Here is an 18,099-nt window from a genome sequence, read left to right on the forward strand (position 1 = left end):
TCTCATGTTTGGTAAGGTGGAGGGTCAGAGAAAAAGAGGAAGACCTCCAATGAGATGGATTGGCCAAGTGGCAGCATCAATGGACTCAAGCGTGGCAACAGTAGTGAAGTTGGCCCAGGATCAGGCAGTGTTCCGTTCTGCTGTGCATACGGTCGATATGAGTCGGTATCGACTTGATGGCACCTAACAACAACATTAATAACCAAAGGAGCTCTGGTAGCATAGTGGTTACTAATCAAGCTGCTAATCTCACGGTCAGCAGTTTGAAACTACCAGCTGTTCCACGGGAGGAAAGGTGAAGCTTCCTGCTCCTGCAAAGATTTACAGCCTCGGATTTACAGAAACCCTATGCTGGGTCGCTATGAGTCGGAACCAACTCTACGGCACATAATCACAACAGCATTAATAACCAAGGACTCCTGGTGTAGAGCTGTAGGATCAGCACTGAACTGTGTACCATAAGGTCAGCAGTTCAAACCCACCAGCCACTCCTTGGAAGCCCTATACAGGGTTGCTATGAGTCAAAATCGACTTAACGACAATATAACAACAACAACAACATCAGTAACCAAGGAACTCTGGTGGCATAGTGGCTTGTGAGCTGGGCTGCTAACCTTAACGTCAATAGTTCAAATCTACCTGTTGCCTTGAGGGAGAAAAATGAGTCTTTCTATTCCTGTAAAGATTTGCAGCCTCAGAAACCATACGCAGGGTTTCTGACTTGGTAGCACATAACCACCAGCACCACACTATTGTTGTTAGTACTGTTGAGTTGACTCTGACCCATAGCAACCCTGTACAGAGTTTCTGAGGAGCAGCTGGTGGGTTTGAACTGCCAACCTTTTGCTTCACAGTCCAATGCGCATCCTACAGCGCCACACCAGAAGTCCACCTGGCCACCAGTTACTAGACTAGAAAAGAATGATATTTGAAATCAGAGATCTCAGTTTGAATCCTGTTCTGCCTGACCTGCTATGTAACCTTAGGTCAGTTGCCTAATCCCCATTCAGTCTTTGTTTCCTCATCTGTGAACCAGGCTGTTCACACTACTCTCAAGGGTCCTTTTGAGATAAAGTGGGCTGATGTCTGTCTTTCACTTATCAATGAGGTGGGCACAGTTGGTGCTTAATCAATTTCATTACTTAGTCTTCTGTTGTTTTCTCTATTATCTATGTTGTTGTTGTTAAATGCCGTCGAGTCGGTTCCCACCCATAGTGACCCTGTACAGGGTTTCTGAGGCTGTAAATCTTTACGGGAGCAGAAAGCCTCATCTTTCTCCCCCGGAGCAGCTGGTAGTTTCGAACTGCTGACCTTGCGGTTCGCAGGCCGATTCGTAACCACTACGCTACCAGAGCTCCTTGAGTATATGAGTATATGAGTATTTTATCCTCTTGGGACTTTTGGAATGGCACAAACAGTTACGCAATAGATTGCTAACAAAAAATCTAGCAGTTCGAACCCACCCAGATGCACCACAGAAGACAGGCCCGGCGATTTGCTCTGAAAACCCTATGGAGCAGTTCTACTCTGACACACATGGGATCACCAGGAATTGGAATTGACTCAGAAGACAACTGTTTGGGTTTGTTATTCACATCTCTACCTACAGTATATATAAAGCCAAACTAAACCCACTGGCATCAGATCAATTCCCATTCATAATGACCCTAGGAGAGAGACTAGTACTGCTCTCTAGGGCTTTCGAGGCAAAAATCTTTATGGAAGCAGACAGCCTTATCTGCCTCCCACGGGATGGCTGGTGGGTTTGAACCACCACATTTTTTTTATTGACAGCCCATTCCTTAACCTACAGCACCACCAGTAAATGTACCCACCCAAACAATGCCATTGGGTCAATTCCAACTCATGGCGACCCTATATAGGGTTTCCAAGACTTAAATGTTTATAGTAGCAGACAGCCTTATTTTTTCCATTGGAGAGGCTGGTGGGTTTGAACTGCCTACCTATGGTTAGGTGCCCAATGCCTAATCCACATCTGTAACTGTGCCATGAGCTACTTATTTTCTCTCCACTTTGCCTTCAGAAATGTAGATTTTTCTTTGGGTCAGTGAGTCCTTAATCATTGTGAAGTGGGGGAAAATCAATTGTCCCTTTCCTCAGTGTCCCCAAGAACTGGGGTCATCCACTCAGACTCCTGTCTGTGTTATGAGTGTTCATATATTGGGGTCTGCCTACTTGTCCTGTCTGCTTTTGCTTCAGGAAACATTTCTCATTTTACATATCCGAGGGGGTAAGTCCAGTTAGATAAGCTCCTGCCAGCTCTGGCCCTGGCCCATGTCTGTTGGTGGATGGATTGGCATGGTGGAATTGCGGTTTCCCCAGAAATGCACACAAGCCCTCAGATGGACCAGCTGCTAGTATCTTGGCAGGGGTCAAGGGTGTGGTTTTGTGAATGAGTCTTTTCCACTAAGGCTCTTGCTCAATGTGGGATATTAAAGGTTTGTTGTTGTTGTTGTTGTTTTCCCCAGCACAGTACAGTGTGCTAATAACTCAGCAGATTTGGAGATCAGTCCTTCTCAGCTTCAAGATGACAGTTGATAAGCATATAACCATAAGACACAGAAAACAACAAAGGAAACTAAGGGAAATGGGACCCTAAGGAGGTGGATACGTAATGGGGAGCAGGAGCTAGTATAGTTAAGCTTCAGGTCCCAGGCAAGGACCATTATGTGGGTTCCTACAAATCAGGAGAATCTAGGCTCCTGGAATTCTGCTAACTGTAATTCCTCATCCTTAAATGCTCTCAGATTTAAATACAGGGGTATTTATATTCTCTTACCAAAGGCAATATTGTTCTAAATTCATGAGCAGTGGTTTGGTTTGCAAAGATTATGTAATCTAATCACTAGTTTTGAGCGTTTCCTTTGTACTCACTCTGGAATGAGGCCTGTCAGCACAGCATAGTTCTGTGGTTCTCAGAGAGAACCAAGTCCTCATGTTCCAAGGGTACATTAGTCTTTCCTTGGACCTAGTAGCTCCACCATGGAGGGACCCCAGATCCAAAGAACACACTCCAATCTTGGCAATTCTTTCTAAATGGTAGAAATAGAGATATCTTCCAGTCAATTGGCCAAGTAGTTGTCTTCCAAATGTCTTGGCATAGAAGAGTAAGTGCCTCCAGTGAGTACCAAGTTGCCGCCATGGCCTACTGCTGGCAAGAAGGCTAGGGAAGGATCAAATTATATTTGTGACTAAAGAAGACCATGAAACTCCAGGCAATGCCGAGCTGGTGGCTGATGACCCCAGTGATCCATATAAGGAGCATGGATTGTTACTGCCAAATGGAGACATGAACTGAAACTGCCCGTGCTTTGGAGGAATGGCCAGTGGCCCCTGTGGGGAGCAGTTCAAGTCAGCCTTTTCTTGTTTTCACTACAGCACAGAGGATATCAAGGGGTCAGACTGTGTAAACCAGTTCCGGGCCATGCAGGAATGCATGCAGAAATACCCAGACCTCTATCCCCAGGATGATGATGATGATGATGATGACGATGAGGAAGACAAGAAGCCAGACTGTTTAGAGAGAGCAGCTCCCACTGAGGCTACTGCAACCCAAATGGAGAAGGGATCAAGCTAATGAAGGCCACAAGACACTGGGCACCTGTCCTTCCACGTCAGATGGATCAGGGGACCTTTTATTAAATGCCTCTTGGTCACTCTCTGAGCAAGCGTCTTTCCGCCTTTTGTTTTGTGCACTGTATTGTACAAAATAACTTACTTTGAGGATCAGTGGTTTAGGCCACTTAACAGATAAACTGCAAAAAAACCAAACAAGGTATGTCCCCATTGAAACCTCTTGGTGACTATAGATGCCACTTTCGAAAATTCTCTTTTCTCAGATTGCCCTGAATTTTGCCACTTTGAAATAACGTGCGGACTATTCTCAGCAATCAAAAATCCAGAGGTGTTTCTTATGAGTGAGCTGATTTATTCTAATCCATTATGTCCCTTTTAGGACATTTCATACCCCTTCGAAAAATGAAATGGATACAAAAATATCTTCCTTTCAAATGCTGGCATGGGGCCATTCCTAATATAAGAGGCTAGATAATCAGACACTTATTTCTCAAAAATCGTCTCGGTCTTGAGTATATGAGATGGTACTTGAAGTTGTGTAACTTCATTCTAGATCCATTTTGGTTTTCATGTTTGCATTGAGCTGCAGGTTTTCTACATTTGGAAAAAGGGGGTTTAGACTCTCTAATTTACAATTCCTTTATAAATAAAGGGAAATGTTGACCATCACTCTTTCTCTTTTTCCCCCAAAAGCCATGGTCTGGGGTTTGTGTTAACACTTGTTCTGTCTCAGCCAGAGTAGATGCCATGTTCTTAAGTGTGGAGACCTAATTATTACCAGAGTAACAGCCCAAAGGGAGAATGGTTTGAATTATAAAGGGGGAAAAAAAAGATCTCTGCCTAAAAAAATAAAAATAAAAAATCTGAGAGGCCAAGGTGCTAGGCCATTTGCTGCATGTTTTCTGCTTCTTCCTTCAGCTCTACTCTGTATTCTTCTGAACCTTTAGGTTCTGTTCCAGTGGACTTCAGTGGAGGTGGTTTGTCCTTGTCTCCTTTCCTGAAGGTTACTACACGCGGACAGGTTCCTCTGCTAGAGGCCACAGTGCCCACTCCTACAAATCATTTCCCTAGTTCTAGCTCCAACAAGCACTCCCTTATTGCTCCTCTGGCTTTCAGGGGCCAAGCACCTGGTGACTGCCAGGCCTGGGGTTGTGCACTCCTCCTTGAGTTTCTTCCACATTAAAGGTGATGAGCCTTTATATGGAACCTGTATAAAGATCAAGAGGCAGTCGTTTGAACAGAATAAGGGGATACAGAATGGTTTAAAATTAGGAAGTGTGTGCACTAGGGTTGTATTCTTTCACCATCCTTATTCAATCTGTATGCTAAGCAAATAATCTGAGAAACTGGATTATATGAACAGGAACATGATATCAGGATTGGAGGAAGACTCATATACAACCTGCAATATGCAGCTGCTAACACCTTGCTTGATGAACGAGAAGAGGACTTAAAATACTTACTGATGAAGATCAAAGACCTCAGTCTTCAATATAGGTTATACCTTAATTAAGAGAAACAAAAGTCCTCACAATTGGACCAGTAAATAACATCTAGATAAATGGAGAAAAGATTGAAGTTGTCAAAGACGTCATTTTGCTCGGATCTACTATCAACACTCATGGAAGCAGTAGTCAAGAAATCAAAGGACATACTGCATTAGGCAGATTTGCTTCACAAGATGTCTTCAAAGTGTTCAGGAACAAAGATGTCAGTTTGAGGACTAAGATGCACCTAACCCAAGTCATGGTATTTTCGACAGCCTCATATACATGTGAAAGTTGGATAGTAAATAAGGAAGACTACAGAAGAACTGATGTATTTGAGTTATCATTTTGGAGTTAAATATTGAAAGCACCACAGACTTCCAGAAGAACAAACTAATCTGTCATGGAAGAAGTACAGCCAGAATGTTCCTTAGAAGTCCTTAGAAGTCAGACTTCATCTCTCATACTTGGGACGTGTTATCTGGAGCTCCAACAAGATGGACTGGCACAGTGGCAGTAGCAATGGGCTCAAGTGTACCACCAATTGTGAGGATGGTACGAGATTGGGCAGAGTTTCATTGTGTTGTGCATAGGGTTGCTGTGAGTCAGGACCGACTCGACGGCACCCAACAACAACAAACATAACGGAATAGTTGGAAATGGGTAATTGCGATGTTTGTGTAACATGATGAACACAGTATTACTGAATTGTACTTAGGAAGAATGTTGAAATGGAAAATGGTTTGTTGTATTGAATTATTTCTTCTGTTAACCCATTTGAGCAGGCACAAGCCAATCATGGGTCAAGCACTCATCAAAAATGTTGACAGGACTAGAGGAGGAGAAATAGGTGGTAAATCAGTGCTAACTCCTGGGGAGGGCCCCTGTTTACAAGAATAGTAAAGAATAAAACCACCCACATTGTTGTTTGTCTGTGAGCTCCTTTAAAACAGAAACCCTTGTCTAATTGTGTGTGTGTGATTTTTTTTAGTGTTAGCGCAATATCTATCATATACAAAGCATTTAAAAATTTAAATAAATAATTGAATGAATGAATTTAAGCAAAATTGAGTTTCAGTTTACTGAATAAATGAGATGCTAATGTTGTACATTTCAAACATGGGTGTCCCCTGTTCCCGGCCAGTGTATGATTTTTAGAAGCTTCACGAACATCAAATAATACAATAGATCACAATACAATAGTTTCTGAAGGGAATAATGAATAATAAATATTTGTTTATATTAGTATCTCATGCAGAAAAATGTGGTTATGAGCATTCCAGGATAAATGCAGATCCTCCTGAGCTTCAGGATCCACTTGCTTGATATTGAGAGCATTTTTGCTGTTGGGAAACTTTGCTTCTTATCTCTAATGCAAAAATCGGCTTACAGAACTACCAGAAAACATGACTATGCTATGTTTTTGAAAATAATTTTGATAGACAAATAATCTATTACATTTCTTTGCATTACATTGGGTAAAAACAAAATGTAAAGCCAGTTTGAATTTGAATCTTAATCTGTCTAAAATACTATGTGTTAGCAAATCTCTCTAACAATATGAGTTAAAACTTTTCTGGCATTGCATAGCAATTGTTCTCCTCAAGTAGTGAACTGTACAGATAGTTAAGGTCCCGGGTAACACGAATGGTTTGCTCTTGACAACTAACTGAAAGATTGGTTGTTCAAACCCACCCAGTAGTGTCACGGAAGAAAGACCTGGAGAGCTGCTATTATAAAGGTTTCTATCATGAAATCCCAATGGAGCACAGTTCTACTCTCTAACACATGGGGTTACCATGAGTCAGAGTTGACTTGCCCGCAAAGGGTTTCAAGGAGATTAACAAAGGGCAAAAACACATAGTAAAGGTGACTCAATTTGCATTCACCCCCTCTCCTGTCCCTGGAATTAGAAAAGGATGTTTCTTCCCTCTACCTGTGTAACGGAGCTGTGGTACCGTAGTGGTTACGAATCAGGCTGCAAACCTCAGGGAGAGCAGTTTGAAACTACCAGCTGTTACGCGGGAGAAAGATGAGGCTTTCTGCTCCCGTAAAGATTTACAGCCTCGGGAACCCTGTACAGGGTCGCTATGAGTCAGAACCAAGTCCACGGCACACAACAACAACAACAACAACAACCTGAGTCTCCCACTGTTAGTATATAGGAATTTAGGAGTGCCGGTTATATGAAATGCATTTCAAATCAAGCTGACAATTAGACCTTTCAGTCCAAGTCAAGGACAGTGACTAACTTGAGGGATGCTGATATCACTTATTCGGTTTATCTATATTCTATAATAAGAGTACTCATGTGACACTGTAGGATAAACACTGGACTGCTCTCTACAAGGTCAGCACTTCACACCCATCGGCCACTCCTCAGACACCCTAAATAGGGTTGCTAAGCGTCAGAACCAACTTGACGGCACTTAACAGCCACAACCACATGATAAGAAAAGTAGTATTAAATCAAATGATATTGTTAACCTTTATAAATAATAATAAAAACAAAATCTTGTTTTCTTGCACAGTAATAAAACTTATTACCAGCAATCTTGATTTGGAGTAGTCCCTATCCTCTGACTTAGCTGTCTCACTGCTTGGTCCAGGTGAAGATGCTCTCTGGGATTGCTTCACTACCTATGCCACCATCTGGAGGCTGAATCAGTGTGCTCTGCTATCACGGGCTAGTCGGGAAGAATAGGAGCACTCGGGATGCAGTTGTGTTGTTATTGGCAGCTGCCATCAGCTAGCCCTGGACTCACGACTACCACATCCTCGTGAGCAGTTTGGGATAGGACCATGGTGACCATAGGGTTTTTAGGGATTCATTTTTGGAAGTAGATCACCCAGTCTTTCTTCCTGGTCTCTCTTAGTCTGGAAAGTATACTTATTCAGCCTCACAGTGGCACACAAGCCTCCACTGAGCAGTGGGTGGTGGTTGCGTATGAGGGGCACTGGATGGGAACTGAATCTACGAGTCCCCTGTGGAAGGTGAAAATTCTACATTGAACCCCTCCTGCCCCTGACTGGGTAAGAAACACAAACTGCTTTCACAGCATTGAGGCCAGAGACTCAGCCGTGCCCCTTAGTAGCTGTACAATGTCTTAGGCAAGTTACCATTCAGTGACTGCAGGTCTTGAATCTATAAACTGAGAGTAGTAACAATTGTTGGAGTCCTGGTGTGGCGCTCTGGGTTAATGCGCCGGACTGCAAAGCCGTTTGAACTGCATGGTCAGTGGTTCAAGCTCACCAGCTGCTCCTCAGAAACCCGATATAGGGTCGCTATGGGTTGCAACCGACTCGATGGCACTTCACAACAACAACAACTACAGCAACAATTGTCATGAAAATTAAAATTAATTGATGACACATAAAAATACTTAATAAACTATAATATGGTGTTTAGGTGCCATGAAGTCAGTTCTGACTCATAGTGACCGTATATAGGGTTTTTGAGGCTGTAAATCTTTATAGGAGTGGAAATTCACATCTTTCTCCCATGGAGTGACTGGTAGATTCAAACTGCCAATCTTTCGGTTAGCTGCCCAACCCATAATCCACTGCGCCACCAGAGCTCATAACTAATATATGCCACCACTTGACTGTCCGTTTGTTGTAGTGTTGGTGGCTTGCGTGTTGCTGCGGTACTAGAAGCTATGCCTTCGGTATTTTAAATACCAGCAGGGACAGTCCTAGTGGACAGCTTTTATATGAGCTTCCTAAGTCAAGACCAAGATAGACTTGAAAGAAAGAGAGGCGGACTGCTTCTGAAAGGTTAGCCACTGAGAACCTTTTAAATCAACTATAAAAAGCACTGTAAATCTTAATGATTTCTAGTTTCTTGCTTGTTTTTTCGGCCTTTTCCAATCTAGTGTTTCCTTCCTTTAAACTCATGATATCGTAGTATTTCAGTCACTGTCTTGGCAATTAATTGCAGACTCCCTTTGTTGTTGTTGTTGTTAAGTGCCATCGAGTCGGATCCGACCCATAGAGACCCTGTACAGGGTTTCCGAGGCTGTAAATCTTTACGGGAGTAGAAAGCCTCATCTTTCTCCCGCGGAGCGGCTGGTAGTTTCGAACCGCTGACCTTAAGGTTCGCAGCCCGATTCGTAACCACTACGCTACCAGAGCTCCTTAATTGCAGACTCCCTACCGTGTCTCATATTACTGTATTTTGTATCATTTCACCTTATTTTGTCTTTCTTTACTTCCCCTTTTTATAGCCCATGCCTCTCCTGTTGTAGGCAATCTGGAAATATCTACTTATTAGATGAATGTAAGCATATTAGTAGTATATTTTTTTAACTCCAAGTGTTTTCAGACAGATGAACATTTTTATTTGAAGGGATGTCACGTAACTATTAGATTATGTTCATAGGTTTCATAGATTCTTCCAGTATTAACTGAGCGAGAGACCCTGGTGTTGCAGTGGTGAAGTACTCACCTGCTAACCGAATGGTCAGTGGTTCAAATCCACTAGCCAGTGGATTGGAGAAAGAGGTGGCAGTCAGCTTCCATAAAGATTTACAGTCTGGGAAACACAGTCTGCAGTTCTCCTCTGCCCTACATGGGCACGACCCATTGAAATCCAGCACTGGGAGGCAGAGTGTAACACTTTCTCCATTTTATGATGCTTTTAAATCCAGCTCTCCCAAGACTTGACTGTGCTTCCACATAAATAATGCCTCCCAGCTCTTGGCTTTCTGCTTGCCCCTACAAGGATAACGTTGCTACTGCCAAGTTATGTAAACCTTCTTGTCTCTTCTCTTTGTGGTGACAGGCCCACCTCATCATCCAGAGTAAATACCCCTCTCACGAGGAGGCATCTGACTCCGCACACTTTGTGGCCCAGGCTGCTGTCACATCCGGAAGGCCTGAGCATCACGGTGAGTCAGCCTTCTGAGCGTGAGGGCCCAGCTTGCTCCCCGTGCCTGTGAGCTGGCTGCCTTCCTATGGGAGGGTGGACAGAGCTCTGCCCTGGGCCATTCTGGGGGCCTTGGTTAGTTTCTCGTATCCTCTGCAGCTCTGTTCCTCTTTGTTTCCCAGAGTCCTTGGCTTATATCCCTGCATAGTCTTCCTCCAATCATTTACTTTTGAAAACATCCGATCTTCATCCAAACATAACTATTAAGAGTTCCAGAGAATTCACGCTGGGCTTACAAGGAAATCAAGTCTGCTTTCAAAAGTGATCTATTTTTAAAGATGGTTGTGGAGCTACTGTGACAACAGGGCCTTTCATATTAGGGCAGACTTTCACGGGGCCAGGCTTTCAATTAGGATCTCAAAAGGAAGTTACCATTTATTACACACGGGGTTTTTCTTAGCCACACGTAGTAAGGAGAGCAGTGAGCTTCGGGAGTTCCTTAATCCACCATCCTGGGCTCAGGACATACAATAGGCCTCTTATGAGGGAGAACACACATTCTAGTGACTTCTTTGTTGCTGTTGTCAGATAAAAAGACTTACATATTGAGTAAAATGTAGTTCAGTGTTCCGGAAAGCATACAGTGGGTATTCAAGAAGGGTTGGGGTTTGGGTTCAGGAAGCAGGAGTTGCCAAGACAAGGAGGCTTGACACATGGAGAATGGTTTGCAAAGAGCCCTAGGCTAGCCATGGACACGCTCAGGAAGGGGTTCCCAGTGTTTGCCCATCTGTCCATCCTAACTTGTAGTTGCATCGTTTTGACTTCTTGGAGCTGAGGGCTCTGAGAACTGGAGGAATTTGTGGAGGAACAGAGACAGCAGTAAAGGGACCTTTCAGTCCCCCCTCCCTAGATTACTCCACCCATAATCATCAAGCTGGCCTTCAAGAGGTTTTTTTTTTTTTTTTTTTCCAGAAAACCACTTTTTGACCAACATTTTAATGCCTAAAATTCTTTTGCTAGAGGGAAAGAAACTTCTACTCCACAGATATTAAAAAGATGTTGAACATGCATGCTTGAAGGAAACCCTAGAATAGCAGAAGTTAACCATCTAAATGTCTACAGAAAATAGCCACCTGAGTGAGACAGGTGGTTATTAGAAAACAGGAGTAGGTACAAGTGTGACTTAACGTAGCAGCTAGCTGCTGGCTGTAGTTTGAGAAAGACAGTAAAGAGAGGCAGAGATGGTGGCAAACTACAGACCTCAGGTCCATCAAAAGTGGGCAGCTGCAGCTCCGCTCCAGTCACTGCTGCCATGAGCAGCTTCTGCTTTTTCAAGAGAAGGCAGACATCTAGATTTTGTGTGAAATCCATCATTTATGAGGGATAATAATTAAATTGACTAAGTCCATAATTTCTGACCTGACCAAAAGAAGTTTGAATGCTTGGTTATCCTTTCTGGTTTTTACTGGGGCATCTGGGTTATATCAACTGGAGAGTTCTAAGTCTTAAGCCAGTGGTATGTGGGTGGAAAGTCCCTTGGCAATAGCAAACAGGTAGTCACAGCTAAGGTCAAAGGCCACATTTACCTGAGGGTTCCCTGGCATCTCACCTACTGTTCCTGCACACACTTGTTGGGTGAATTGGCTTGGGACCACTCTGCATGATTGATATAATCGGACACAATTCAAGTTGAATTCTATAATAAAATGTTTCCCAGCCTCCTCTATAAAATGATGGTGGTAATCTTATCCGCTTGATACAGGTGTAAGAATTGAATGCCCTTAAAGTAATGCTAACTAATGGCTGAAGAGTGTGTACCAGTATGGTTCCAACTGCATTACATTTATTTACCCAATGCTTACAACAAATCTATGAGATAGGTACAATTATTTCCATTTCTTGGATGGGGAAACTGAGGCCCAGGTAGTGTGCATAGGAAAATAGCCAGTAAGTAGCAGAGATTTGAACCCTGACAGCCTGGCACCAGCGGCTCTTTACTGCCATGCTATATTATAGGAAATGTCACTACACAAGTCCCCTTTCTTACCTCAGCCCTTATCCCTCAGGCCAAGCAAAGAGTCTGGAGTTTAGGACAGAGAAGGGATATGAGAGAGCAGAGGGAGCTTCAAGAAGAAACTTGGGAGGGCTGAGGGAATGAAGACAGGGCCAGGCCCTGGCCTGCAATCTGCCCATGTCTTCAGCACTTCTGGGCATTGGGAGACCTGTGCCAGGAAGCAAACTTGCCAGTTAGAATTTTAAATGTGTAAGGAGTCCTGGTGTGGCGCTGTAGGATGAGCACTGGACCACAAGGTCGGTTTGAACCGCAAGGTCGGCAGTTCAAACTTACCAGCCGCTCCTTAGAAACCATAGACAGGGTTGTTATGAATCGGGACTGACTCAATGACACTTACAAACAACAACAAAGGAGTATAAAGGATACGAAGGAAACGTCTTCCGAGCAGGAAACTGGCTCCAATGCAGCTGGCTTTACAGATAGGAAATGGGGTGTGGGGGTGGGAGGTTCTGCATGACACCTGCAGGATGCTGGCTTGAAACATGGATCCTGGGTGATTCAGAGACTCTGGAGCCAGCAGGATTCACAGCAATAATTGTCGGGGACCTGCCTCGACATAGGAACTTAGTTCACGAGGTGGGGATATCTGGCGGCTGTAAAGATATAGAAAGAATCCACAGAAAGACACAAAGAGGACGACAAAGAGACACCCCGAAACCAGAATGGATGTGAGACAGGCATCAGGCAGATCCTGCATTGCAAACATCTCAGCCAGGAAGGCCATAATATCCTGCATAGTAAACATCTTGGCTAAGCAGGCAGTATGGTTGCAATGTTGGACTGAGCCCCCTGCATGCTGTAACACATGCCTTGCCAGTCGTAATGCCCCTGGATTCATTCTGTGCCTCCGTTTTATTTAGGGGAGGAGCTTCACACCAAGCTGGGAGGGACTAAGACACGGTACAGCTAACATACGTAATTTTCCCGACATTCAGGCAACTTCACATCGTAATTCGCAGGTTCGAATCCCAGGCCCGCAACTTGGTTTCTCAGGCTCAATTAACATATATATAGCACCTGAGCTCAGTTGGGGGAAGGTGAGAAGGAAGGTCAAAAGGCTTGGGAGGAGTCCCGCTGTGTTGGCTTCCTGAGCCAGGTTTTCAGGAACCTGGCTGAATAGCCTGCACCTGGGAGAGGTCTAGGGAGGACTGTCCTTTTGCCTATAGAACAAAGAACCAGGAAGTAGCCAACCTATTTTTAGTTAATCCTTTGGAGAAAAACTTTGCCTTTGAAACCTTTACAGTCTCGGCTTTAGGAAAATATTACATTTATCTGTGGATATCAGGGCTCATGTATGCAATTAGTAATAAACATAACTGAACACTAAGATGGAAAACAATTTGCCATGACTGCCAGGTGGCTAGAGTCTGTTCCTCAGAGCCTGCGGCCTGTATGGTCTGCAACACTCAGGCCCACAGGGCCTCGAACTCCTGACCGGGTCTGCACGGTCTGCAACAAATAATAACAACGGCAATAGTAAGAGCAGCAGCATAGGTGCTCCTTTTATATGCCATGTGTTGGTATCAGGGGCTTCCAAAAGGACGTGGAAAATGCAATGAAAAGATAATGATAATGGAATTTTTGCACAAACTTTTTGAAGCCCCCTCATACATCAACCCTCTATATCCAAGGGGAATTGTTTCCAGGACCTCATATCAAAACCTATGGTTACTCAACCTTATATAAATGGTGTAATATTTGCAAATAGTGAACATACATCCTTCCAGGTATTTAAATCATCTCTAGATTCCATATGGGAGCATGGTGGCTCCATAGCATAAGCACTGGGCTGCAAACCACAAGGTCCATGGTAGGAACTCCTCAGGAAGAAAGAGGAGGCTTTCTGCTCCTGTGAAGATTTAAAGCTTCAGGAACCCTGTACAGGGTTGCTATGAGTCACTTAACAACAACAAGATTACTTATAACACTGAATGCAATGAATGTTCCTGTAAATAGCATTCCAGTTTCCCTCTTAGCCTTGAGGGAGTGCTGTGACCACTTAATTGCATTTTAGGAGTTATTTTTTCACAGAAACAAAGGGATGTACACAACACGAGTAACAAAAGCATGAGATGTGGGCAAATAGTGCTGCAGTAATGAGTGCCGAGAATGGACTATGGAGGTGAAATGGCAGGGTTCTGAGAACTCAGCACTACTCTTTGCTATGTAGTGCTTGCCATGGACCAAATTTGAGTTTTGATTTTGGAATTTTTTTCTCCAAATATTTGCGACCGGCAGTTGGTTGAACATGTGAATGCAGAACCCGTGGATATGAAGGACCAACTAACTGTACTTTCATATTCACTCCTCATTTAATCATCAAACAACCCCTGGAGGCAAGGTGTGCCTCCCTCTATACAAATGAGGTGATGCAGACAGCACTTTACTCTGGAAAGTACCAGGACACGCACTGCATCTTCATCCCTCTCTGCCCTGGTGTAGCACTGAAGGATAAGACTGGACTGCTAATGAAAGGTCGGCAGTTCAAACCTACCCAGAGCTGCTTGAAACACTATACAGGATTGTTGTGATTCAAAACCAACTTGATGGCACTTAGCAACAACAACAGGAACCCTAAAAAGGACAAGTCCTTATTCACTTGTAGGTTCCTCCTAAAGAGGCCCTTCTCAGATTTAGCATCTTCCAATTGTGGTTACGAATCGGGCTGCGAACCTTAAGGTCAGCGGTTCGAAACTACCAGCCGCTCCGCGGGAGAAAGATGAGGCTTTCTACTCCCGTAAAGATTTACACCCTCGGAAACCCTGTACAGGGTCGCTATGGGTCGGAACCGACTCGACGGCACTTAACAACAACAACAACAACAATTGTTGTCAAGAGATCAGACGACATATTCCATTAGGCAAATCTTCTGCACAGGAACTTTTTTAAAGTGTTGAAGAGCAAAGATGTCAGCTTGAGGACTAAGGTGCGCCTGACCCAAGCCATGATATTTTCAATAACCTCATAGTGATGCGAAAGCTGGACAATGAATAAGGAAGATTGTAAAAGAATTGATGCCTTTGAGTTGTGGTGTTGGAGGAGAATACTAAAAGTGCCATGGACTGCCAAAAGAACCAATAGATCTGTTTTGGAAGAAGTGCAGCCAGAGTGCTCCTTAGAGGCCAAGATGGCTAAGCTTCGTCTCTCATACTTTGGACATATTGTCAGGAGAAAACAGTCGCTGGAGAAGGATGTCATGCTGGGTAAGATGGAGGGTCAGAGAAAAAGAGGAAGACCCCCAACGAGATGGACAGCCAGGTGGCATCATTGATGGCGTCAAGTGTCGCAGCGGTAGTGAGGTTGGCCCAGGATTGGACATTGTTTTGTTCTGCTGTACATGGGGTTGCTATGAGTTGGTTCCGACTCGATGGCACCCAACAACAACAACATTTGTTCCAACTCATAGCAACAATATTCATAACACAATGAAACTGCCTTAACCATCTCATTAGTGATTTTCCTCTTTTTTGCTGATCACCCACTTTACCAAGCGCTATATCCTTCCCCAGGGACTGGTCCTTTCTGGTAACATGTCCGAAGTAAGAAAGACAAAGTCTCGCCATCCTGGCTTCTAAGGAACACTCTGGCTGTACTTTTTTCCACAATACAGATTTGTTTGTTATTCTGGCAGTCCATGGTACTCTTAATATTGTTTTCAAACCCCATAACTCAAATGCATCAATTCTTCTGTGGTCTTCCTTATTCACAATCCAACTTTCACGTGACAACTTCAATCTTTTCTCCATTTATCATGATGATTAATTGGTCCAGTGGTAAGGATTTTTGTTTTCTTCAATTTGAGGTACAGCCCGTATTGAAGGCTGTGATCTTTGATATTCATAAGTAAGTATTTTAAGTCTTCTTAAGTTCATAAGTAAGTATTTTAAGTCCTTCTCTTTCATCAAGCAGAGTTGTATCATCTGCATATCACAGACTGTTAATGAGTCTTCATCAATCCTGATGACACATTCTTCTTCATAAAGTCCAGCTTCTCGGATTATTTGCTCAGCATACAGATTGAATAGGGGTGGTAAAAAAATACAACCCTGCACACACCTTTCCTTGTTTTAAACCATTCCGGGTCTCCTTGCTCTGTTCGAACGACTGCCTCTTGGTCTACGTGCAGATTCTTCATTAGCACAATTAAGTATTCTGAAATACCAATTCTACAGAATGGTACCCATAGCTTGCCGTGATCCACACAGTAGAAAGCCACTTTCAAACTCACCAGCCAACTCCTTGGAAAGCCTATACAGGCTGGTGAGCTGCTCCTCAGCAACTCTATTAGGGTCACTATGGTTCAGAACTGACTCGAAGGCTCTTAACAACAACAATTCCAATCTGTTGGCCAGGTAGCTGTCTTTGCCAGTGACTTCAGTGCACATTGGAATTCTGCTTCCTTCCGTTCCATTGGCTCTTTTTTTTTTCTTTTTCTCATTCACTTTATTTAATTAATTTATTTTTTCCCTTCATGTATCCCCTCCATGTATCATCAGCTAACAATATTTATCACTATTCACTTTAGCTTTAAAAACAACAACAACACTCAGGCATATATAATAATTTATACCTCCAAAGGGCACATTCTGCAAATCTGCCTCCTGGCCACCAGCTCTTAGTCCCTCTCATCCCACGAGTCTAGAGTCCTCAGCCACTCCCCCTCTCCATGACCCCATCTCTGCATCCGTTTCTGGAGTCGCTGCTTCTCTGGATAAGGTCCCGCATTCTGCTTGTGCTCTTATCCCTTAATTGTCCTAGGGTCCTTTCTTTGTGGACTGTAAGATTAATCACTCCCCTGTTTTTGTTACAAAACTTCTGCCTTTACAATTGTGACAGTCACAATTAGTCATGATAACAATTATTCACTATTGAATCATACGAATCTTATCCCCATCTCTTTTTACCAGACCCATGTAGACAAGATGAAAACTGTTCAGTGGAGACTCTTTCTCCACCCACCCACCCAATACTTTTTTTTTTTTTTAATATTGTATTTTAGTTTATTTTTTCTTCAACATTAGAATACTGTCTTAGGTTGGGTTTTAGAGAGAAAAAAAGAGCACCCGCTGCTTTTTAGAAACACTGTGCAGGGTTGTTATGAGTTGGAACTGACTTGACAGCACTTAACACTAATATATAAACAGAAGTTTATATCAAGAAAATGGCTTACAATTATAAAGTCTTAGGTCTCCAGTGGAAAAGAGAAAGAGCCTTTCCTACACGTCCATTATTAAGGGAGCAGGCCACACCCACAAGAAAACGTCCTTTCCACTGATTGGCTGCTCATAGACAATCATTATAGAGTTAACTATGTCTGTATAGTTAAGGCTTCATCACCATGGGAATATGCATAACTCAACTGCTAAACCACTGGAAATCCTAGCCTAGTCAAGTTTACACAGAACCCTAACTAATACAGTCTACCACCCTTTGTCAACTTTATACCTACAAATTACATGCATAACCTCTAAATTAAGAAATTTGTACGGTCATAATTGTTTCTAACATGATATAGCTACAGCATCTACAACTGAAAATGCACTGGCCCCATTTACATATTATATGACACAAATGAGCAAAGCAAAAATACTTGATGCACATATACAAAACAAAACAAAAAATCATGTAATAGTTTAAATGTCCAAAAGGTACATTCTGCAAGTCAGTCTTCTGCCCGTAGGCACACAGCCTTACTCAGTCCATTGGTCTAGAGTCCACAGCTGCTCTGTATCTCCATGTCACCACTTCTGCCACTGTCTCTGCTGTTGCTGCTTTTCAAGGTAGGGATTCCATTATTTACACATGCTTTTCCATCTTGACGTCCTGGGATCGTCTGTTCCTGAAATTATAGATTAACCACTCCCCATTTTCAGTTACACATCTTCTACAATTTACAGTATTGACAATCACAGTTATTCCTCCTACCAATTATTCACAACGAAATCATAAAATCCTATCAGCATCATTTCCCACACCCTATCAACAGATCCATTTAGAAAAGAGGAAGATGATTCAGTGAAGATTCTACTGTAGTCCCCTCATTCTGAAACTAAGCACAGCCATGAAAGCTTGTA

The 18,099-nt window shown here is 43.1% G+C and overlaps 1 protein-coding gene and 1 pseudogene across 1 annotated transcript in view; both read left to right on the forward strand.

Annotated features, from left to right (window-relative positions):
- Positions 1 to 18,099, forward strand: part of LOC102821398 (tetratricopeptide repeat protein 23-like) — a gene marked incomplete at its 5' end in the record, with an annotated part of 122,787 nt that overhangs the window by 21,864 nt on the left and 82,824 nt on the right. Inside the window, one exon of the mRNA XM_006876505.1 lies at positions 9,868 to 9,973. Within this exon, the coding sequence (XP_006876567.1) occupies positions 9,868 to 9,973 (106 nt within the window). The remainder of the gene's footprint in view (positions 1 to 9,867; positions 9,974 to 18,099) is intronic.
- LOC102819492 lies at positions 2,957 to 3,598 on the forward strand (annotated as a pseudogene).

Source organism: Chrysochloris asiatica, unplaced genomic scaffold (genome assembly GCF_000296735.1).
Source record: "Chrysochloris asiatica unplaced genomic scaffold, ChrAsi1.0 scaffold00384, whole genome shotgun sequence".
Classification (NCBI taxonomy): domain Eukaryota; kingdom Metazoa; phylum Chordata; class Mammalia; order Afrosoricida; family Chrysochloridae; genus Chrysochloris; species Chrysochloris asiatica.